General features: G+C 39.8%; 1 protein-coding gene and 1 pseudogene across 1 annotated transcript in view; one reads left to right on the top strand and one right to left on the bottom strand.

The window, feature by feature from the left end:
- Thsd7b (thrombospondin, type I, domain containing 7B) overlaps positions 1-25,195 on the bottom strand; it is a 780,466-nt gene that overhangs the window by 450,907 nt on the left and 304,364 nt on the right. Inside the window, exon 5 of the mRNA XM_013517433.1 lies at positions 10,796-10,965. Within this exon, the coding sequence (XP_013372887.1) occupies positions 10,796-10,965 (170 nt within the window). The remainder of the gene's footprint in view (positions 1-10,795; positions 10,966-25,195) is intronic.
- Positions 23,119-25,195, top strand: part of LOC102013875 — a 3,539-nt pseudogene continuing 1,462 nt past the window's right edge.

Here is a 25,195-nt window from a genome sequence, read left to right as displayed (position 1 = left end):
TATGATTTTTCACTTTTTAAAAAGAGGGTCATCCTGACAACTCCATTATCTCCATTTACACCTGAGAAAAGTGGAGGCTTATAGAGGCTATACGACTTGCCCAAAATCACACAACTAACTAGGGAATGAGGAAGTTGGTGCCCAAACATAGCAACCCAAACTTCAGAGCATAGTATCTTAATGATGAAGCAAATTGATCCTCTGTACATTTACATTACACTATATGACCTACATAGTGTCAAGGCTGACCCTCTGGCTAAACTTTAAGAAAACCCAATAATTCATTTATTTCTCGGTATAAAAAAAAAAAGATGCTTTGACATGCAGAATTTTGGACACCCAATTTTGGACACCCAATTTTGGACACAGGACACACCTGTGAACCCTGTAAATATGTTAGGTTTCCTGAAAAAGAGGAATTAAAGTTTCAAATGGATTTAAGGTTGTTAATAAAGTGATGTTTAGTTTAGAAGATTATGCTTTCCTGGATTATCCAGCTGGACCTGATGTAGTCACAAGGATTCTTATTTGTTGAAAAGGGAAAGAAGAATTGCAGTCTAAAAATGATTTGAAGATACTATTCTGCTCTGAAGATAAAGAAGCCAAAAGATACAAAGCAAAGGTAACCTCTAAAAAACAGGAAAGGCAGGAGCAAATTCTCCCCTACAGCATCCAGAAAGAATACAGCCCTACTAAAGCCTTCACTGTACCACAGTGATACCCACTGGAGACTACCAACCTCCATAACTGCAAATTAAGGTATCTGTATTATTTTAAGCCACTAAACTTGTGGTTATAGCAGCACTAGGAAACCATTATGAATGTATAATAGGAAACAATGTCATTGGAAGGGACAGCCACTTGCCTCTCAAAGATTGACATCTCGCTCCACAATACATATTGTTGGTGGAAAGTGGATTCCTGTCCAGTGGACACATTTTTCAGGATCTCCCAGTCTTCCTACCTTCACCCTTCTGTACTGAGATGGGGCAACAATGATACATCTCCTCAGGAGACAGTGGAAGTATATCCATTCCAAGTAAAGCCTTTAAGATCTATCTATGATCTCCATGCTCTCTGCTGCCTAGGTGGGGCAGTGGGAACTTTGAGCACAACAAGGAAACTTAGGCAATGAAAGGTTAATGAACTTGGCAAAGGCCATGCCATGTGTCTGGAATAGAATGAACTTGAGGGAGAGTAGAAGAAGTTGAGCTGGAGACATAGGCAGGGGAAAAATCATTCATAGCTGAATGAGTAATGTTAAGATGCTCAAGTTCAGAGAGAGATTTGAACTGATTTTTCATTAAATGATACACTCAGATAAGCTTTCGTGTAAAACTGCTTCGGCAAGAGTGTGGAGAAGAAAGCATCCGATAGCTATTTATTATGATAGTGCTTATTATACAAGGCTTTGTTTTAAGTGGTATATGCAGGTGTGTGTTTGTGCATGTGGGTGTTTATTTCATCCTCACAGTACTCCTACAAGCTAGGAATTATCATTATTTCTATCTTAAAGATGAGTAAGCCTAAGTAGCTTGTCCAAGGCTACACAGCTTGTAAGTGATAGAGAGAGAATGTGGGCAGAAGTAGCCTCTCTGAAGAGCCATGTATTAAATAAACAAGTAAATCATGCCTCTTGCTATTAGGACAGGGGCAAGCGTAGAAAGACAGAAATCAGCTAAGAAACTATCATGGTAGTCCATGTGAGAAATACTGCTAGAAATGGAGAGAGACGAAAATAAACAAGTTATAATTGGAGGTAAGTTAACAAAATGTGATGCTAGGTTGAACGTGTGCAAAGGAGTTAATGGCAATGAAATATCAAGGAGATTTCTTAGATTTCTAGACAAACCTCTAACATAATCACTGCGAGGAGAGTGAAGAGTCCAATACAAGCAACAATAAGTTAAAAATGTTTACAGATTACTTAAACAGAAATAGCTGTGGCTAGGACTGAGCTCCAAGCTTAGAAAGAGTGAAGTTTGACATGAGTCACAAACACATGTAAAGTTTTAGAAAAGCATATCTTAGGAGAAATAAGTTTAAGAGATCAACTGTACATCCCTTGACTACAGTTATCAGAATACATTGGGTATTTGAAAACTGCCAGAGAAGTAGGTTTTAAGAGTTTTTAGCACAAAATAAGTATGTGGGGAGATTCACATGTTAAATAATTTAATTTAGTCATTGCACAACATGTACATATATGGAAACACCATATTGAATACCATCAACACATACAGCTTCACTTGTCAACAGAAAAACTAAAAGAAAAAGAGATCTTAAAACAAAACAAAAAAATAAGCCACAGTGACACATTATACCTTAAGACAAGTAGGATCTTGGAACTAGAAGTAGCCTCACATTGCAGCTGGGTTTCCAGCTTTTCTTTAGACAAAGGAATCAATCTTTCATCCAGTATGCCTGAAAGAAATGCCCAGAGGACACTAGGAGTCACTTAACTATTCTTCAGCAACTCAAGCTCTTACTGTCTATCCTACCTTAAGAACAGAATCTAATGAGAAGTTGAAAATACAGTTTGGCAAAATTTATATGTATATATAAGGATAGCTGGAATAGGTGTATTGCTGATGTCTGTGGTTTATTGAAAGGAACAGTTAATGCTTAAAATTTTTTTTCTTGCCCAATTTTGCACATTTGAGTTTGGTAATCAGAATGACTGATGTGAAAATGACAATATGCAGTATAAGAATGATAGCTGAACTCCTACTATCTTGTATGATGAAGCTCTGCATCATTTCCAATTTTTTTTTATTACTTGTTACTGTCTTTGTTTGATCAATCTTACATTCTTATATCTGGTGGACTGAGCAACTTCATTGAAGATAATAGTATGTAATGTAGCAACCACTGTTAATTCCTATCATTTTGTTTTGAGGTCATGTACCAATTTTGTTGTTTTTGTGTTGTTATGATTTTGTCTTCATTTTTGTTTTGTTAAGATTTTTTTAATTTTTAAAATTAAAAAAATTTAAAATACAATTTGGGAAAAATTGGTAAATAGAATGTTAGTGAGAATGTTAAAACTTTCCTGCTGGATTAGGAGGCACACACCAGTAATCCCTGCAATCTTGGAGGCTGAAGCAAGAGGTTCATAAGTCCCAGCCTCGCCTGGACAACATAGTGACTTAGTGAGGCCATCTCAAGATGAAAAAGGGCCAGGGGCATAGCTCAGAACATAGGCCTGGTTTGGATCCCCAGTACTACAAAAACAAACAAACAAACACAAAAACTTTCCTGCAGTTAGGTCTGGACAATAAACGCATTTATATCTTCCATATCCTTCTTCCCAGTGGCATTTGTATATTTAACGAGGCTGGAGAAACAGATTTAGAAACAATGACTTTGTTCAATTCCACAGCCAAGAGGAAGCTCATTATCGCTCTGCTTGGTGTTCAAGAAAGTTCCAATCCAGCTGACACAATGAACTGAGTGAGACATGCAACTAAAGATTGAATGTACTGGTCTCAGCATATTTGTTTTTTTTTTTCCTCAAATGCCATTTTCTACTCTTAAAAAAAAGAGAATTTAACTCTTCATTAATGAAATGTAGGTGTATATGAACAATGGAATAAAGAGAAAGCTTTCTCAAAGTGAAAAGAGATGCTTAGGATGACAGGCAGGAGTTCATATGCATTTACTTAAAAAAATATCTACTGAGATTTTATCTATTTTTTGGCAAGCAATGTGCTAGCTGCTATGAAGTCTACCACAATTGATAAAACTGTTCATTTTCTCAAGATTCAAGCAGAGTGAAAAGAAGGAGACAGGGAACAAAAAGAAGTGGAAAAATTGGATGATGCAGAAGAAGAAATATATAAAAGGAGGGAAAGAAAACCGAAGGGAGAAAATAGAAATGGAACATGCAGGAGGAAAAGATGAGTTCCATACTCCTAATGGCCCATTTACTTCTCACCTGTAGCAGCGCCATTGAAAATGCTGTCTCTCCTTCTTTCAGCACATATCCATTCAGCTTTATGAAGCTGAAATCCTCTGGAAAGCACAGCCCATAATGAGAACTTGGCATTAATTTATACTTTATTTGGGATGTGCAAAGCCAGAAAGCAGTGGCCTTAAGGAAATAACAGGAATAAAACAAGAAAAATATGAAGCAAATCTATATGATGTGCTACTGTGCCAACTATAATTTCATATCAAGCCACAAGTATATATAGCTATTAATTGGCAAAACTATGTGGTGTAGACAAACATGATTTCCAGAAACATAAAAAAAATATACTGTAAGAAGAAACTGCACATGGACACAATATACAGGAGAAGTGAAAATTGACTGCTTCCTTCTTGACCTTGTTTCCCAGTCATAACGGCTAATTGCCCTGAGAGCTAAGTCTCCTACACTCAAAACCTGTACCCTCCAGAGTGCGATATCCAGAGGAAGCCACCTATCATGCATCACCATGTGTATATGACTGAAAGTAGACTAGCAACCTCATGCTTGTAAAGCATTAACCAAGAGAAAGAAAGAAAGGAGCAAAAGAAAGATGAGAATATGCAGAAAGCTGGAATTGAATACAAGCATCTTTTAAGCACCAGAAAATATGAAAGTGCCAGGTAGATAATAGTGAATGGCATCGAAATGGCCCCCAACCTCATAATCTACAGAGGAGCCTGGTGAACAGTATCCACCAGTAATCAATGACAATGAGCGACATAAAGAGCTGTGGAGGCTGAGGAGCACAAACTCACCTCACATGGTTACCTAAAGGAACAGCTTCCAAGCAGCAGGGGTTGGCAAGGTGATGCGTATGAGCCCAGGAGTAAATGTGCAAAGGTGACGAAAGGATGGTGGAGGACACCCGGGCAGTGGGCAGACAGTGACCGACTCCAAATGCACACAATATGAAAGACGTCCAGCATTGGAGTCCAAAGGGTTGGATAGGGATGGAGAACAGAAGAAAGGCTTATAGTTCTAGTCCTGCCTTTTGGTCATCATAAGGCCTAAAATCATAGCCTACAATTCTACTTCTGTACTCTAAATCCATAGCTATTACCATCACCCATCTCGTATCTGTGCATAGCCTGATTATCCGTCTTACTGTACGTCCTGTAGCTTTCCACTTCTGCATCTTCCTCATTTTGCTCCCTTTGCCTGATATTCTGTCCCCATCCCACCATTTCTACTTAAACCACGTCCGCCCTTCAAGGGCTAGGTAAAAAGTTCCTCCTCCATAAACCTAGCAAATGTCCTTCACACGCGACTTGTTTAATCCATCTTTCCTTAAAGTTCTATTTTTCACAAGGTCTGTATCTACTTTCTGCAGTTCTTTAACTGTTTCATCTCCACTCCTAGAATACTTAAGAGACCAAAAGTGGTACTGTAAAAACACAAAACTTTACACCACTAGTGCTTTCTGTATACTGTTTGCTCTGGGGAAAGACATGTGGCTATATTTAGTTCTGAAATTGTTTCAAAATCAACTAGTATGTCATGGGTCAAGACCATTAGGAAAACAATGACTTCAGTTCCTTTGGACCTCCCTGCTCAGTGTCTCCTCTTTTCCTCTCCTTTGTCTCCCCTCCCCTATCTTTCCCTATGGACCACTTCCATCACATTTTCCATTTGGTCTGGTTCCACTCAGGACTGCTGGACCACCTGGCCTTGGCATAAAATTCTGTTATCTAGAAAGATCAAGCTTTTTTGTCAAGAGTAAAATAGTTCCTTTCTCTGTGCTACAGGGGGAAAAAAGAGGAAAGCAGAGGATTTTAAAAATTAACATAACTCTTTCATCTCAAGGAGATTCCATTTGCATTTGTCATGATGGCTACTGGCACTCAGAAATATAAAAGACGATGACACCAAGCATGGCCTTCAAAGGCCTCTGCAGCTGAAGGGGTGACAAAGGCAGTGAAACACATGGTGAGAAACCAGATAGAAAGGGACACATTGCTCAGAGTACAGATTAAGTGCTTCGGGGCTAAGAAACAGTAAATATTCCTGAAAAATCATTGGAAAAATCCAAATTTCTCCTCCTTGATGCCACGTGGTTTGGCTCAATAACACATAGCATCAAACTGTCAAGTTAATTATGCTAATTTTGAAGAAATATACACTACCTTGCAGGGAGGAGAACACCTGATATTCTCCTTTAGGAGATCAGGTTAGGCAGGGCCCACATTATTTTGATGAAAATCATCTATTTTCCCAAAAACCAAGGAATTTTCCTAGGAGCTCCCTCTTCAGGGGCTTTCTCCTCAAGTGTCCCGCCCCTGTCACTTTCCCCAGGAAGCTCCCTCCTGCTCTCACTGAAAGTATACTGTAAACTTTACCTTGAGCTAAGTAAATTAGGAAACTTCAATATCAAGATATGTCTGATAACTCACAAATTCTTAAAGCAGAAACTCTTTAACACATGTATGAGGCATAGTTATTCAACAAGCATTTCTGTATCAACTAAGGGAAGTTTGTTACAATTGATTTGAAAAGTTTTGAATTTAGCTACAGAAGCAATGGACAGTATCAATGGAAATTTAGATTTCCAAGCTCAATTTAGATTTCCAGTGACCTAGTTGCCACTAAATATTTAATGTCCCTTTTCTTCCTTCCTAAACTTTGTGCAGATTGTACACTTTTAAAGAAAATATTTAAACTATATTCATATATATCTGTCTTCTCTATGTCTATGCCTTATTTTAAATGGTCTGTATTTGCCTGCCCAGTGAAGCAATATAACAAACATTGGTTAATTCCTGCCATACTGTTTAGCAAAATTCTGCATTGTTTCTCATTTTTTGTTTTTATTTTTTATTCTCTTTAATGGTTTGATCAATCTTGCATTCTTACATCTGGTAATCTGAGCAACTTCATTGAAGATACCCATACGCAATATAACAGCCACTGTTAATTCCTATCATTTTGTTCCAAAACCCTGAATCATTTTCACAGTTTTTGCTTTGTTTGGGTTTATGTTGTTGGTATTTTGCTATTGTTCTTTTTTATTATTCTCTTTAAAATAAAAAAAATTTAAAAAATTAAGCAGAGCTTCATGTACATTGTTACTTTCAACAGCTCACCTACTTCTTTTCATTATAGAAAATTTGGGACATCAGGCATCCTATGGCCATGCATGCCACTGTGACATTCTCGGTATTCTTCTCACAAAAGGACATGCAGTCAGCACTACAGATCTTGATCCTGTAAAATAATGTATGGAAAATTGGACTTTCAAGTCCCAAACTCTATCCTAGACAGTTTATATGTTTATGATATAAACAGAGAGATAATACAGCCAGTGGAATGGAAGATCTCTGAGGTGTGATTTATTAAGTTGTCCTTTTCCTCCTCTGACCACACCGCCCCACACACACACACACACACACCTTCTCCCCAATTCCCTCCTTTCCCTTTCCTCTCATCCTTGTTAAGGACCTGGAGCAATGACTTCAATTTGCTGGCCTCCTTCCTAGCCGTCCATCACAGAGGGCTTCACTGTGAGGAGTACACACATTGCCACTCCATTGATAATTGTCTTCTATTTGCCTTTGCAGACATTATTCAACACCCAGGATCCCAATAATTGAGGGTGTTTCCAAGGTAGAAACATTTTGGCCAAGAGCCTTATCACTATTGGCCTCATGTGAATTGGCATCAAGTATGCTGCTGTTCATTAGCAAAGGTCATTTCGTTCAGTTATCTCTGCCTCTCTGTTAGCATAAAGCAAGAGAAAATGTGATCACTCCATTGAAACAGTCTAACTTCTCTTCTTTGTGGACATTAAGGAAAGTTTAGCACACTATGTTCCTAACACTTTATTCTCATACCCAGGTAAGCTTGATGATTCTACAGCCAATTTCTAAAGCTAAGCAAAAGACAGGTTCAGTCTCTCAGATGATGGTAGAATATCTCTGCCAATTGCTCCTTAAGAAATCTGTCCATCTATTCAGAATATAAATGATTACATTTCATATCACAAAACTGTCCTGGATAATCAGGTAAGTTTGTAAACAGGAGATGGTCGTTCCTGAGAATTTTCTTGGCATCCTGACATTTTCATACTTTTACATACAGCTAGGCATATGAGATTTCTTCCATACTTTAAAAGCCTACAGTAAAGGGAAAATACTCTCAAAAATGATGAATTAACTCTAGAACTACACAGAAGGTCTAGTATTCCAGTTTCACTATAATTTCCTTGTACTCTGAGGTCTCCTCACACAAGTGTCCATGCCACCAGTGAACACAAACATCTCCATTAATATCCATGTTTTCTCCTCAACACTTCATTCTACTCAACCCTTCTTTCTGATCAAATTCCATACAATCATTACCTCCTCTGTGAAGGTTGTGCTTGGGCATCATCAAATGGTTTTAACAGCAATCACAAGATTTAAAATGCTCCAGCATAATGATTAAATTGCTTTCTACTTAAAAATGATAAATTATGGGAAGCAGTGCCTAGTATATAATGTAAAACATAGCTGGTACATAATAAATCATTTCTGAAAAAATGATTGTCATGCATGTTAACAAATAAACACTACTTAATATCACATGACTGAATTAAAATACTGGTATAATATTTATGTGGCTTATCAAAATTCCTTCCAAGTAGGACTTAATAGCTACAACCCAAAATATGTTAAGTCATTGTACACTACCCAGTATTCTAGACATGCTCCTTATCTGCTCATATACTCCCTTAATACCAACTCTAGGCTCAGCCTGATAAAGGCAATCTTAGTAGGGTGGATAAAGTGACTAATGTATTTAAAAATTCAAAGCTCAACAATTCAAAGCCAAGCACCAGTACTATAATAGTTATGTTCATTTGATGCCAAATAATGCATCTGGAATATATAGTATGTTTGTGAGTGTGTGTGTGTGTGTGTGTGTGTGTGTGTGTGTTCATGTGTGTAGTTAGGTAAGTAGATAGATATATAGGCAGACAGACAGACAGACCCACTGATTTATTACAGGCATTATTCTGCTCAATTATAACCTAACCAATTACCTTTGCTTGATTTTCTAAATTTAATTTGTTCTTGCATTTCCCATATTAATCAATTCTATTTTTAAGCCATTTCACCACATATTTTCCAATATGAAAGCTGGAAATATTAAGGTTGAAGAAACTTTAGAAATAAATGACCCATAAGAAAAACTATTTTCACGAAAGAAACTGTAGAAGGTGAAAATTTCAATAGAGAATTAAAAGTTGAACCTGAAACTAAGTATGCCACATTATATCAATCCGAACAAAATTTTTATTGATGCTTTGACCCTGGAATAGCCTGGAACTGTTGAACAATAGTTAAAGTGAAGAGGAGAAGTGGGATGGAAAGATCACCAAAACTTGAAAGAAAACCTGGAGGTTTTTTATCTAAATTCTGTTCTTTGAAATTCATAGGGGTAAGCAGAGTCATGGTTTTCCCTATAAAAGAAAGTATGCAACGTATCACTTTCCAAAAGTGAATAAAAGAGGAAAATTTAGCTATTATTTCTTTAACTAAATCAAGTCATTTACCAGGCATGGTGGTGAACACCTTTTATCCCAGTACTCTTGGAAGCTGAAGCAGGAGGAGCACAAATTCAAGGCCAGCCTGGGCAACTTAGTGACTTGGTGAAACCATGTCTTCAAATTAAAAAAAAAAAAAAAAAAGAAAAAGAAAAGGCTGGGGAATGTAACTCACTGATAGAGCCCTGAGCTCAGTCCCCAGTAGTGCAACAAAGAAATATATGGATTGAATCCTCATAAATATGGACTTATCATGGTTGAACCAATGTCCTGTGGAGTCTGTAAAGATTATCCATAAGGTAGGTACATCAATCAAGGCTATGGGCATAGATGTCTCTGAAACATGAAAGGCCATGTTATTAAAAAGTAACCTGAAAAGCTTTACAGAATCAAAGAGATGCATTACCATAGCAAGAAAGCATTCCTCTGGCCCTCTTCACCAAAGCCCGCAGCAGGAGTTTGTGCTCACATGCGCTAACCACAAGGCAGCATTCCCCCTGTATCAGGTCAGAAGAGCACATGGCTTGTGTTCCCCCACGTGGCTGGAAGAGCTCACACATTCTCCTAGACTACAAGCACTGTGACCCACTCCTGGCTTTTCAATTGGCTTCACAAATCTGAGCAAGGTCCCCAGTCCAAATGTTATCGTTACCACCAGTGTTGCAACAAATGGACCAACGGTTGAGAACCTGCCTAATAGAGAGCTTAACATGGAGACAGCTCGTTTTTTCCTCCTCTTCATACTGCTCCTCTTTTGCTTTCTCAGATAAATTAAAATTTAGGGAGAAAAAAGCCCACACTGCATCCCTGACATTTAAAATGCAGAAATTCACACACATACACACACACACACACACACACACACACACAGAGCCTCAGGGGGAAAAATAAAGAACATTATTCATTCCTTTTTAACTCCAGAGTACCAGTCCCTTAGCATGTACCATTAATTTATGCCACACCCCTTAGGTACTTTTTTTATTTAACTTTCCAAGTGACCTTTTTATAGCAATTCTTTTTACAGTGCTCAAATGGAACCCAAGACCTTGTACCTGCTAAGCAAGTGCTCTACACTGAGGTACATCCCCAGCCCCTAAACTTACTATTATTACTATGTGTTTAACTATTCTAAATTTCTGCAAGTGAAAAAAACTTAAGGATACTTTGCAAGTGGTCAACAAAGCAAATACTAAATCTATGAGTGCTTCAGGGTCCCGCACATCGAGAGCACTAAGGGGATGCTATTACAGTGAACTTTCCTTCCAGCCAGCAGCATACCTGTTCCAGAACTGGCTGCCTACCTTCTCTGGCCCTCTGTGTGGTGGCTGCTGGTACAGTCTGGGCACAGTACACCTCCCGGGTCTGGATCCCACCGCCGCAAACAGGTCCTGTCGCATGCCAGTGGGGGTCCTGCTGCTCCAAGAGGAGAGAGACTTGACACTCTTTCCATTCAGAGGTTCTCCAGGAATACCTGTTTGGTTTGATTTATTTGAAAGAAGAAGAGGCAATAAGGAAAATATACAATTCTAAAGAAAACAAGTCACCACATCAACTATGTATGAAAACTCTCATTCTATGGCCAAGGCTTTCCTATGGATAAAGAAGTCTACTGGCTTCAAATCACTAAATCCTCTCTATTTCCTAGACAAAGCCCCAGCAGCACATCTTGCGGATAGCACAAGATGACTAACAGAGAAATAGTACGTTTGTCTCAGCTTTGAAGCTAGAAGAGTTAAGAGAGAGGAGGTAGAAATCTAAGCAGCCTACATAATGACAGCTGAAACTGTAATTGGGTTGTGATTTCTAGTTTACTTTGTGTGACAGTCAGCCTTTAATTAGCATTATAGTGTATAAATTTGAGAACATGTTTTTTCAAACAGGTAGAGATGATCTCCAATATCTCAACCTTCATGAGGTAGGAAACTTTTTCTACCCATTGGACCTCTTGCCATTGTGATAAAAGTATCTGTATTAAACATGAGTTACCATGGATTCACTATATCTAACTGATGAATAACTTTGCAGGTGCAGCCATTCTATCATTTAAACTGACTAACAGTATATTTTCTAGGTTTATAATTGGTTAAGAAACACACTAATACACACACACATGCATGTGTGCACACATATTGACACACAAACACATACCCCAATAAGGAAGAAAAACACAATGAAGTTTATATACAACTTACACAAAACAAAACAACTATTATATCACTACATTCACAATTGAGAGAATTAGTTCAGACACAATTTTTTTGTGGGGGGAATTACAGCTCAAGCCCACAGCATTCACATAAATACAATAGGGTCATTAAATTTTGCAATAATAAGGAAAATCTAAGAACATTTTCCTATCTGCTGCTTTATTTCATAGTTGAAGAAAAAGTTCTTGGCTTTGTGATTAAAATAAAAGCATTGATTAAAATAAAAACATTAAAAATAAATAACATTCACCAAGACCTTGGTCTTAGAGAAACTAGAATAAAAATGAAATAAAATAGCAAATGTCAAAATAAGTAAGCAAATATGTAAGAAATGTAATAGTGACCAAGCCCCACACAACAGTACTTGTCATTCTAAAAGACTGAAAGCTGATAATCATTAGTCTTACATAAAATAAAAAGCCCCCAAAGCCCATTGTAGCTCAGGCAAGATGGCCTATAAACCTATAAACCCAGGATTCTGGGAATCTGCAGCAGGAGGATCTTAATTCAATTCCAGCCTGGGAAGGTTACTAACATAGTGAGACACTATCTCAAAATTTAAAAATAAAAAAATAAGTTAAAAGAGCTGAGGATGTAGCTCAGTGCAAAGGCCCTGAGTTCAACTCCCAGAATTCCCAGTACCACACTCACAAACAAAAAAAGCAGCTCATTGTAGTAAAGGTATTTAGACAAACTTTTTCCATAACTTTTTTCCAGACTTTAAAATATGTCTGTAGATAAGGGAAGAGTGCTAAGGTCAGAGTTTAGCTCCTGCCCATGCTGAGAGTGTTGAGACAAGTACATGGTTCTAATTCCCAGGCAAAAGAGACTGATTGCTTCCGTTCTCCCTGGAGACAATCCTTTTCCAGAGCTGGAGCCCTGATGTCTTTCTCCTCATACAAATTCTCACTCTGTTCTCCAGAGCAGGTAAGTGGAGGGCTCCCCTTCACATCTCTGAGTCTCAGGACCAGGAATCTCAAGTCCAGGATTCCAGGAAAAAAATACAATAAGGATGGGGTACTGTAGCGGTCAGCAATTACAAGGGAAAGGATTTAATACAGGACACATAATTTATAAGATTTTTTTATAATATTCATCCAAAGAGTCAAATGCAAAAGAGTACAGGAGATCTGTCCACATACTAGAGACACAAAGAATTTAACTGAGGGAGTGGGTCCCATGACAATGTCCTGCATGAATCCAGCTCAAGACCTAGAGCTCAGGGCAATGTCCTCCGCAAGTAAAGCTGTAGGACAAGAGCCCATGATAATGTCTCATGCAAGTCTGTATCAAGTATCTGCACTGGGAAGGCCCAATGGTCAATGGTAGAAGCTACAAAGTCTGCAGTAGCAGGATGAAGGATCTGTGCTGGCAGGCTGAGGGAGCTGCCCTAGAGTCAGGAAGCGATGCTCAAGGTAAGAATCAGAACTCCTCTGAAAAGAACCACACACATCCTCAGCAACAGCAAGGACCTGAGCTCCTCTGATGATAACAGCTGAGTTCATATGAGGAAAACCAACATGAAAAGCTTTGCAGGAGAATCAACAGCACCTCTTCTACCCCTCCAGTTCTCTTTTTATGCTGTTGGCCACAGTCCTCAGTTCAGCTAGGTGATTCAGTTCAGCTAGGTGTTACAAGGTGCCCATTTGTTAATCCACCACAGGTACATAACCCTGTATGGTCACCAAGCTCTCATTTCAAGCCTTGTTTTTTTAAGCCTTCCCCAAAAGAAGAGCTCTTTGGCTAATGAAGAGTCAGGCCCAGGAGCTGATTTCAAGGTTCCTACAACACTGCCACCAAGTTAAACAGAAAGTAATGCAGTGTAGATGACATGCATGCTTCAGAGTCAGTAGGACTTAGTTTGAGTATAAGCTTTACCACTTACTAGTCATGTGACTTCTGCTTTTATACTTGTAAAATTGGGATAAAAATACCAAACATTGGAGCTTGCATACATATTCACTAAATATTAATTCCCTTTCTTTTTTACATCCTTCTCTGTGTACCATTTGCTAAAAAGCACACACATATAATTTTTTTTTCCAATCACGAGGATTTCAACAAAAGACCCAATATTGGAGATCCACTACTGCCAGAGTCTTAAGTTCCAGCAACTGAAGTGCAGCAAACAGAATAAAAAAGTAAAGTTTAGAATCGTAACAACTCACAGTAACTTTTTGATTGTGTGAAAGGAACAGGTCATGCTGCATAAATTGCTTTTTCCATTACTTTATCATGACCTTATAGGAATTAGCAATTGAAGAATTTGGACATCATTATGGGGAAAAATGAAAAGGCAAGTTTAATGACTATGGCTTTACGTAACATAAAAACTCTGTTTGTAGTTCATTTACCAAACAACACAATTTCCATTCACTGGCAATAGGTAAAATCTCTAAAGCAATACAGGACATTTATCACTATCACTATTGTTTACCACCTCAGAGAAACTACCAAGCCAGCAAGAGACATAGAAAAAAGCACTTCAGCAAAGAACTTGCATCCTTTTAAAAATATGGGTCTTTTCATAGTCTTTGCACATCCTTTTTTACTTTTTTTCAAAGGCCCTATCTATGTTTGCTCACAAATCACCTGGCAGCCATGAAAACCAAACATCCTGAACTCCACCAACCTCAGAAAGTATCTGTGGGATCTGACAGAATAAGAAATCAAAGGAGTGCACTAAAGCTAAACATTATTCCTGTTCAGTGTTAGAAGTTGTTACAGTGATAGTCCTCTAGCCCCGAGAAAACTTGACTTCTTGATGCCTAGGACACTATTCCATATAAGGCCACACCTGTGTCAAAGACTGGCCCTTTCCAACCCTCCAACTCCCAGCTCCAATGCCTTTCAGCACATTCTCAATTTATCATAACAAGTTAAGATAGATAGAACTATTATAGGGAGACAGACAGGGCTAGGCTAGAGGGAGTCAATACAGAAGATGAAAACACATTAAAACTGTGGCCAGGAGCACATCTGATAGGGATCAGGCCTCAAACCAAAGACAAAATGATCAAGCCTATGTGCCTGCCTTCTCTTGTAGTTTGGGGTTTTGCAAGCGGAAACAATAAAATACAGGACATGTATTTTATGAGATTATTTGGGCTGGGGATATAGCTCAGCAGCACAAGTGCCTGCCTGCCAAGCACAAGGTCCTGAGTTCTATCCCTGGTACCAAAAAAAAAAAAAAAAGAGGTTATTTACAATAGTCACCCAAAGAATCATATACAAACAGAGAGTGTAGGAAATCTGTCCACACACCAAAGACCAAAGAATCCATCTGAGGGCCTGGATCCCACAATAATGTCTTGCATGAGTCCAGCTGAAGACCTACAGCCCATAGCAATGCTTCCTATGAGTCCAGCTGGAGGACTAGAGCCCATGACAGTGTCTCATGGAGGCCTGTTTCATGTCTCTGCAATGGGAAGGCCCAAAGGTCAGTGGTAGAAGCTAGAAAGTCTGTTTCAGCAGGATGAAGGATCTGTGCTAGCAGGCTGAGGGATCTGCACTGGAGCCAGGAAGTGATGCTCAAAGTAAGAACCAGAGCTCCCCTGAAAAGTACCACAGTCATCCTCAGCAACAGCGAGGTCCCGGGCTCCTCCAACGATGAGGAAAGCTGAGTTTCCATCAGGAAAGCCAAAGCGACAAGCTTCTCCAGGAGACTGAGCACTGCGCCATCTTCCCCTCCAGAGCCAGGAAGCAATGCTCAAAGTGAGGACCAGAGCTCCCCGAAAGTGAACCATAGCCATTCTTAGTAACAACAAGGTCCTGAGCTCCTACTCTGACAAGAACAGCCAAGTTCCTCAGGAAAGCCGGCATGACAAAGTCCTCCAGCACAATAGCCCAAGAGAACCAACAGCTCCCTAACAGCTCCCCAACAGCTTCCACCAGCTCCCAACAGCCTCTCTTCTTCTCCAGTTCTGCCTCTTATGCTGCTGGCAACTATCCTCACTGGTTCAGTTCAGCTGGGTATTAAAAGTTGACCACCAGTTGTCAGTCCACCACACCTTCCCAAGCAATAAACCATAAATTAACATTAATATCAGTCACCCCAGTAGGTGGCTGGGTCCCCCTCATTAGTCTTTTCCTAAAAAGGTCCTTGGTTCTTTGTAGATACACTTGCAATGTGACCTGCTTCTCCATTAGGTCATTACCAAAGCAGCTAAATGTGTACTCTTATTGGTTGATCATAGTTTTGTCCCACGCTGTAACCACCTTGTGATTTTGTACTCACCTTGTGATTTTGTTCCCACCTTCTAATTTTGCTTTATAAATGGGATCTGTGGCAACCCACATGTGACACTTCTAGTCTCTCGGGAGATTTTCCTATTCCCCCCCAAATCTTCCTACTCTTAACCTCCATGATTCTTCAGAATTCATTACTCAGTTTGGGGGAACACCATCTTGGCATATGGGACATCTAGCAGGCTTGGAGTTACATTTATTTCCTCTATATCAATTTTGTCTTCTTCCTTAAGCAGACAACAGAGGAAGTCTTATATACTAGAGTCTTACCTCTTACAGGTAAGCAACACTTTGAAATCAGAGGTGGAAATGCGTCAAGCAGAACAGACAAACATGGAATAAAAGAAATAATTTTTATGGCCTCCTAGTCTTGAAACTTTACAGGATCAATTTACTTTTATAAAAGTCTCACAGAACAGAATAAACATGGCATAGGCTTACTGTGGCTGCGAGGGCACCCTGACAGATCCCTCAAGTAACAAAAAGAGCAGCCAACATTTTCTATCTGCTTATTCTGTGCCAAGCAGTGTACTAATGAATACAGGTGCATTATTTGATTTAATCCTCCCAAACTCCCTATGATGAAATAGTATTTCTTCTATTAAAATGAGATGATCAGAATAAAGAATAAGTAAATCTTGGTCAGGTGTGGAGGTGTGATGACGAAGTAGTGAGACAGGAGATTAGGGCATGGTAAAACCGGCTGGGGAAGCAGGCATGACCTGTTAATTACAAGATCCCAGACACATGTGCCAAAGCTCTGCATGTGGACTTCTCCAGAGAACTAGAACAGGCTTTCATTAGTATGGCCTAGATCTGATATAAGCCTGAGAAAAGGGACCCCAGGACCTACTCTCACCAATATGTAGAAGTTCTTGGGGTTTTCCTTGAGATGTAGACAACATAAAAGGTCACAGATGCCAAAAAGGGCTCGCTATTGTCGCTATCCTCAGCATAGTCCGCCCTGTGTTCTCCAGGGTGTACTTCCATCTTGCTTTTCTCTCTTTCACTTACAAAAGCTGGCTCTACAGAGACAGTTACTCCCTCATTCTACACTTTCTCTTTTTTCCAATAAACTTTGTCAGTGCTTTTTTGTTCATTTCATTCAATTGTTCCAGAAGGAAAGGACCTGGAATCCAGGTTCAGAAAGAGGGGTGAGCAACCCAAAACCCGGTGACATTTATTTGGCAAGCCACTTTTAGGAGACCACCCAGGAATACTAGGATAGAAGAAGTAATACTAACTATAAAGCAGACGAGGAAATTAAGACTTTAAAAATTGTACTTTGAAGAACAGCTGCAGCTTCAAAGCACAAGCCAAATTTATTCACTTTTGTCCTTCTCCCAAAACAGAAAAACTGGGCAATTCCATTTCAGCTGCAAACGGAACTGACCATTCAAATGGTCCTCTTTAACCCTTGAAAGGGCCATTTTGCACATGAATAGACCATTATTTCATTAAAGGTGGGTGATTACACAAGACTAAGACTATAGATTACGGAATTCCAGAGATTTCCATTACCCAAAACATATAAAAGATCCCCACTTCCCAAGTGTACCATGCCTCATTTTTCTGAGTATACACTCCATTCTTGAGGACATCCTGTATTTGTCTGTAATAAATTCTTCTCCAGTCTCTTTCACTGATACATCCTGACAATTTTTTCTACAAGGCAATCAACAAAACTGCAAACTTATTTTAAAAGGGTGGGTTAAAATTACTTATTCCAGCCTCAGGGACCCTCAGACCCATCCTGGTGGCAGTGCTATGGTTGTAATCCCAGCACCTTGGGAGTTCTAAAACAGGAAGATCTCAAGTTCAATTCCATCATGGATTGTGCATCAGGACTGGCCTGAGAGTGACCTGAGGAAGACTTGGATGGCCTACTACAAACAGTGGACTCTCCAGTACTGGCAAAAGCTTGCCCCTGGTAAACAAGAAGCAAGGGCAATGTTGTGGTTTGGTGTTTTTGCAAGGGGAACAATATAATGCAGGACACATATTTTATAAAATTATTTATAATATTCACCCAAAAAGTCATACACAAAGAGAATACAAGAAATCTGTCCACAGACTAAGTACCACAGAATCCAGCTGAGGGCCTGGATCCCACAATAATGACCTGCATAAATCCAGCTGAAGACCTAGAGCCCATAACAATGCTCCAGTGAATCCAACTGGAGGTCTAGAGCCCATGGCAACATCTCATGCAGGGCTGTCTCAAGGATCTGCACTGGGAAGGCCCAAAGATCAATGATGGAAGCTAGAAAGTCTGTGCCATCAGGATGAAGGATCTGTGCTAGCAGGCTGAGGGATCTGCACTGGAGCCAGAAAGCAATGCTCAAAGTAAGAACCAGAGCTTCCCTGAAAAGTACCACAGCAACAGTGAAGTCTTGAGCTCCTCTGGTGATGAGGAAAGCTAAGTTCCCACCAGGAAAGCCAATGTGACAAGCTTCTCCAGGAGACTGAGCAGTGCACCATCTTCCCCCCCCCTGAGCCAGGAAGTGATGCTCAAAGTGAGGACAGAGCTCCCCCAAAATGAACTGAAGCCATTCTCAGTGTCAACAAGGTCCTCAGCTCCTTGGACAATGGGAACAGCTGAGTTCATCAGGAAAGCCAGCATGACAAGCTCCTCAAGCAGAATCAACAGCTTCTAACAGCACTCAACAGCTTTTACCAGGTCCCAACAGCCTCTCTCAGTTCCCAATAGCATCTCTTCTTCCTCTTCTAACTCTTATGCTACTGGCAACAATCCTCAGTTGGGCCTCTCACACCCAGCATCAAGCTGGTTCAGTTCTGCTAGGTGTTGTTACAAGTTGACCACCAGTTGTCAACCCACCAAGGTAATAACTTTAATGTGAGACTAAGTTCACCCTGCCATCTCCTGATGCCTACTTTTGTATCAGCCGAGGCTGACTGTTCTTATAGCCTTAAACTGAAACATTTCATCCAGATTCTTTGAGCTTCTTTAAAACTGTGTCCCCAGCCTTAAAATGATATATACTCAATACCCCCTTTAGATTTTTGCTGATATCAACCTGATCTCAGGATGCTGGTAGGGAGGAGAATATAATATCATCCTCCTCACAGCTTCAGTCTATAGGTTTTTCCTTACTCCTTTATTACACTCTGAAACTTGGCAAGACCTTGGCTCAAAATAAAAAGTGAAAAAGAATGGGATGCACCTTATTATAAAGGCCCTGAGTTCATTATCCAGTATTTGAAAGAGTAGGATTTATGTCAGTGTTACCTAATTTTAATGCCCATCTATCATCTTGCTATAGTAATATTCTAACACAATGAAACAATGAATGGAAAACCATGTTCAATCAGTGGAGAGCAAATGCAAGTTCAACAACAACAGACAGTAACCTACCTACCTATTACAAGGACAGAACATTTTAGTACTGGTCTGGACGAAGTTTGTTCTGGACTAAAACAAAACAAAGCAAAAATCCTCTATTCATGATAATGTATTGTCACTAATTAATTGGAAATAATATTTCACATTGCCAAAATACCATTTTCTTCTAGTCTCCAAAAATCTCAGTTTGAGGATATTTTATAGCCAATCATTTTATAATTAGAACACTCTGGTAGCCATATAGGGTCAAAGTTCAGTACTTCGGGAAGCAACTGCAAGTTAAACATTGAACCAAATATAAATCAAACAAAAAAAGAATCTCTAATTGGGAAAATTCTAATTCCCACAAATAGGTGTAGGAGACAAATTTCCAAAGGAAAATAAACACATTTTTAAAGCCTTAGAGTGAAAAAGCCAAGCATTGGTCCCTGGATTTTTCTGAAAGTTAAATTAATGTGCCATCTCATCATGTGAGAATAATTATGATGGCCCTGATATAAATGAGAGAGCCTATAGACAGACACTCTGAAACCCCAAACTTCTGAAAAAGGGAACGCTCACAGCTCAACTACTACATACACAGGGCAGACCACTCCTAGAAGGGCACTGTACTTCAAAGGAAGGTATTTTGTATGAATGGCTGGAGCCAGAAAGGAGTTAACAAGTAGCCTATACTGCAGAAAGAGGTAGGCCTGCTCAAACAGTAAGAACATCATTCATGTGTCCACACATCCTTTCCTTCATCAAGTTATTCTTGAGCTCTGACTCTATGCTGAGAATGGCTTCAGACAATAGAGATGCACAGCAGTGAGTGGGACAGTCTGTCACCTTGGGAAGATTGCCTTCCAGTAGGATAAACAGACAAATGCATAATCTCTAACATAGCATCAGACAGCACATGTGAGAATGAGCTAGACAAAGAGTGCTACTTCCATGCCACACCAAGGAGAGTCCTCAGAGCGGTGGCAGTACAACAGGGAACAATTACAAGGTGATGGGGACAAGACCTCTTCTAGGCACAAAGCAGAGCTCATTCAAAGGCCTCAGGAGTGAGAGTGAGTAGCTCACCCTAGGAACATTACATAGGTCAGTGCACTGGGTAGGTGGCTCTGAGTAGGGTGGGAAGGACAGGAAATGAGTGGTGGTCAAGAACCATGCTATACAGAAAATGTTAGGCTAGAGAAAGGAATGTGAGTCATTTGTCCAGAGGAGATGGGAAATCATGGCAAGTTTCAGGAAGAGTGGCACAATGATGATGCAATTTATGTTTGTAAAAGGTCACCCTGGCTAGTGAGTGAACAACGCAGGCAAAGATGGAGGGAGACAAGTTTGCGGGCTTTGTCCAGTCTAAGAGACATGATAGTGGTTGCAGTTACAGCAATCATAGTGAATGCGATGAGAAGGGATGAGGTTCTCAATATATTTTGAAGGTGGAGACAAATTTCTAATGCATTAGACACAGGATGAGACAGAAAATAAGTGATAAATGATTCCAATTTGTTTTTCTTTTAACTCACACATTAGCAGCTCAATTTCTTGGCACTGAATACTTAAGTGATAGAGCTCAGGACAAAGAACAAAGTCCCAAACATCAGGTATCCCTGTATTCTAACAGTGAAAATCGGTTTTTCTTCCTGTATGTCCAGTTTATTTTCTGAACTTTTTCCCCATAGCCGAAATTCACTGCCCATTTTTGTCATCTATTCCACATAATTTAAGTCTACTGATAGGAAACAGTCAACAGCTGTATCCATCTGATGTAAAAACATTTAGGATTTAATATGCTATCATCCACAGGAGATATATACATCTTAAACAAACATCAAGGTTAAAATTCTAGAAGATATAATTTTTTCTAACTATGGAAATACATATTCTCATCAAGAGATACAGGAGACAGATTCTGCAATAAGAACAATTACTCAAGGCCTTGGAATTAAAATAGCTAGTCTAACTTCCTAAGAGTAACAGCCTAGGTAGGGATACTGTAAATCAAACCATTTCTTAAATTGACAGGAGGAAGAGGACCAGGAGTAAGAAATCCATTGCTGTGAAGTACAGAGTAAATCCATCCTAAAGTAGCAACTCCAAAATTAGAAAAGTAAAAACATTCAGTGATCTTAAGGGATCTCTACCCTACTAATGTGACATAGATTGACTCTAATAGCAAGAAAAGCCGGGACCACAAGAGTTTTACATCAGCATTTGCCCTTCAGAATGAAAGCTTTCTCAGTTTTATAAGGCTTAAAATCACTTACAAAGTGTGAGTTTCTTTTCTCCTTCTTCTAAAGGCTTATATTTGAAGCAAAAAAAAAGAAAATAATCTTAAGTGATTTGATGATGACAGATGGAAGGAATAATTGCATTAGCTAACAGTCATGTTTTGACTGAGCACATATAGATTGGCAAACACTCCTGGAACTGAAACCCTAGTGCAAGGTATTCAAATTAAATATGTGTGTATATTAAAAATCGGTGTACTGCAGCATGACTAATTTATGATAATGTCTATTGTCCTTTCAAAGTTGTAAATGCATTGAGAAAAGAATTAAATTGTCATTTTTTGCTGAACAGATGATCAAAATAAAGGGAAATGATCAAGCTTTATGCATTTTATGCTCTAGTAATTTTTATTGGATAGAGTAGAGCTATTGATTATGGAAAGCTACTCTGAAGTGTAAAGCTCTTTGCTCTTCAGCAGATGGCTTTGCTAGCCAAAGTCCATATATGTATTATTAATAGACCTCTATCACCATGCACTGCACTTAACAGTACGTTAACTTTCTTTTACTAACTGGGGAACAAATCTTCCATCCGGGAGGACGTCAAGTGGCAGGATGGGGACTCAGGAAACCATATGCACCAGTAATAGATAGACCCAATAAAAAGGTACATTTCTTATTGGAAAAAAATTCCTCATTCTGTAAAAACTGCTTTTTCTTTCCTAAAGCCTATTCTTTAGAAAGTCCCAAGCTACGGTTCTTTCACTCTTCAGTCCCTATAATAAAGCTGTTTAACTTAACTAAAAATTGCTACTTCCTTAAAGAATCCATTAATTCACTTGACAGCCCTTTAGCAAGTTCCCATTATATGTGAGACTGCAGAGTCAGGCATAGAAATCAATCTGAAAGGATTCAAAAGATGCAACTGATGATATATGTGTCTCAAAGGAAACTTTTTACAAATTCAGACTATGATCTCGCTTCTCATCCCTTTTGAAGCAACTCTTGTAACCAATGCCAACAGAGACTTTTTATCTAGAAAACCAGGCACAATACCAGCAAGGCATGGTAGCCACTCAGAACCCTGGCAAGCTCCACTCGTCCATCCTTGCTGAGGTAGATGTCCTTAATTGATCTCTTTGATGATAATCTCAGCTGCATTTTACAAAAATGCCTTTGAGTCCTTCACACACATATGATATAATGACTATGGGCACTGCATAAGGTACTTCATGCATAATATTATTCTGGAGTGCCCTACATGTGAGCATTCACTCATTTCTGAGCCTTTACTATAAGCCAGTCACCTATCTAGGAGCCATTCTCTCTAAAGTGGAAGAAGGTAAGAAAGAAGGAAGGAGGGAGAGGGAGATTAAGAAAAAGGGAGAGACAGAAAAATAAAAAATAGCCATATCCATACATGTGAACTGCTGGGTGGGAACATTATCAACTATTAAACACTCTTCACAGACATGGTTATGTTTTGTGTGCTCTAGTTTTGGAAGAGGACATGATAGAAGATTCTTAAAATGAATAAACCAAGAGAATGCAGATTGAAAGTCTCTTCCTCAGGGAAACACCAAATGGAAGATGACACTGGTGCAGCGAGAGGGCCTGGAGGCCCTGGAGGCCCAGGCATGGGAGGCTGTTGGCAGCTTCTGTGGAGGCCTGGGCAATGGTCTTCGAGGGATAGGGCATGGCAGGGGCCAGGTCGAGGCCTTGGGGCTCGAGGCAGTAAGGCTGAGGACAAGGAGTAGATTCCTATCATTAAGCTGGGCCAGCTGGTCAAGGGCATAAAGATCAAGTCCCTGCAGGATTTTTATATCTTCTTACCCATTAAGGAGTCTGAGATTATTGACTTTTTCCTAGGCACATCCCCAAGGATGAAGTTCTAAAGATCATGTCTGTGCAGAAGCAAATTCATGCTGGCCAGCGGACCAGGTTCAAGGCATCTGTCGCCACTGGGGACTACAACAGCCATGTTGGTCTGGGTGTAAAGTGCTCCAAGGAAGTAGCCACTGCCATTCGTGGGGCCATCATTCCAGCCAAGCTCTCCATTGTCCCGGTGCAGAGAGGCTACTGGGGGAAAATGATCGGCGAGCTCCACACTGTTCCTTGCAAGGTGATGGGCCACTGCGGCTCTGTGTTGGTGCATCTGAACCCTGCCCCCAGAGGCACTGGCATCATCTCAGCCCCATGCCCAAGAAGCTGTTGCTGATGGCTGGTACTGATGACTGCTACACCTCTTCCAGGGGCTGCACTGCTACTTTGGGCAACTTTGCTAAGGTCACCTTTGATGCCATATCCAAGACCTATAACAACCTGACCCCTGACCTTTGGAAAGAGACTGCGTTCACCAAGTCTCCCTATCAGGAATTCACCGACCATCTTGTGAAAACCCACACCAGAGTCTCTGTCCAGAGGACTCAAGCTCCAGCACTAGCTATAACACAAGGGTTCTTACACAAGAAAAATAAAATAAATAAAATCTAAAAAGAAAAGATGTCTCCAGTTCTCTGTATTCTCCAGTGATCACAGAGTGACAGTCTGAAGCAGGTACTGAGTAAACATTGCTTCAAAACACATCATTCTGTTTCAATGGACAAAGGAAACAAATGACTCAGCCAAATTCTCATCTTTCGTCATCTTTCTTGCCATCATCACAGATTCAACAGTCAAGTAAAATCCCCATCAGCTAATCTCCAGAGTTTTCTCAAAGAAGAATTCTATCTAGAAAATCTAAAATTGAGTTCAGCACATTAAGAAGATGTTAGGAGAACCAGGCTGGTCTCAGGGGCTTACCGTTCAACAAGCAAAGCAAGTCAGGAAGGAGGGGGTCCAGGTAGACAGTGCAGCACAATTTTGTACAGAGAGACTTATTGTGAAGGATTTCTATCCTACTCCTAACAATGATAAATTCATCCACACCAGAAGAAGCAGGACTGCATGTTCAAAAGCTCATCTATTTAGTGACAGAATGGAGTATTGAAATAATATTTAATAGATTGGCTTTTCTGAATAGTAATATCATCCATAAAGCTTCTGCCTCAAGATTTTCAGAAGAGCTTTACTCTGCGTTGGTCACTGTCATCTCTGAATGTTGTTTGCTATTCAATTTCAAACTTAAATGATCATTTAAGAGATAGTATAGGGCCAGGGTTATAGCTCAGTGGCACAGTGCCTACCTGGCAAGTGTGAGGTCCTGAATTCAATTTCTGCTACCCACCCTCAAAAAAAACAGACAGTACAACCATTTCACATGAAAATTATTGTTTTTGTTTTTGTTTTTCTGGTACCTGGAAAAGGACCTCGTGCTTTCCAGGCAGGTGCTGTGCCGCTGAGCTATATCCCCAACCCCCACATAAAAACTATTGCAGCCCAGAGGGTGATGAAAGTTGATGGCCAGTCCTCCGAGGTGTTACTTTTAAGAAAGATGTTTATAGGTGACACTTTGTCAATATCCAGATGTGTCAGCTGCAGGGTCTTCAGCCAGAACAAGGCTCTCCACTTGCACCCAAGGAACCTCCAGTCACAGCTGTCCCAGAATGAGGTTTCAGACATTGACATGAAATATTTAAAGTATTTCAGCTGTTTGCTCTGTCTTTTTTTTTTTTTTTTTTTTTTTTGGACGGCATACGAGATCCTGGTAGGTGACTGGAG

Source organism: Chinchilla lanigera, unplaced genomic scaffold, assembly GCF_000276665.1.
Source record: "Chinchilla lanigera isolate Chin_1 unplaced genomic scaffold, ChiLan1.0 scaffold00039, whole genome shotgun sequence".
NCBI lineage: Eukaryota > Metazoa > Chordata > Mammalia > Rodentia > Chinchillidae > Chinchilla > Chinchilla lanigera.
This window is presented reverse-complemented; position numbering and strand designations above follow the sequence as displayed.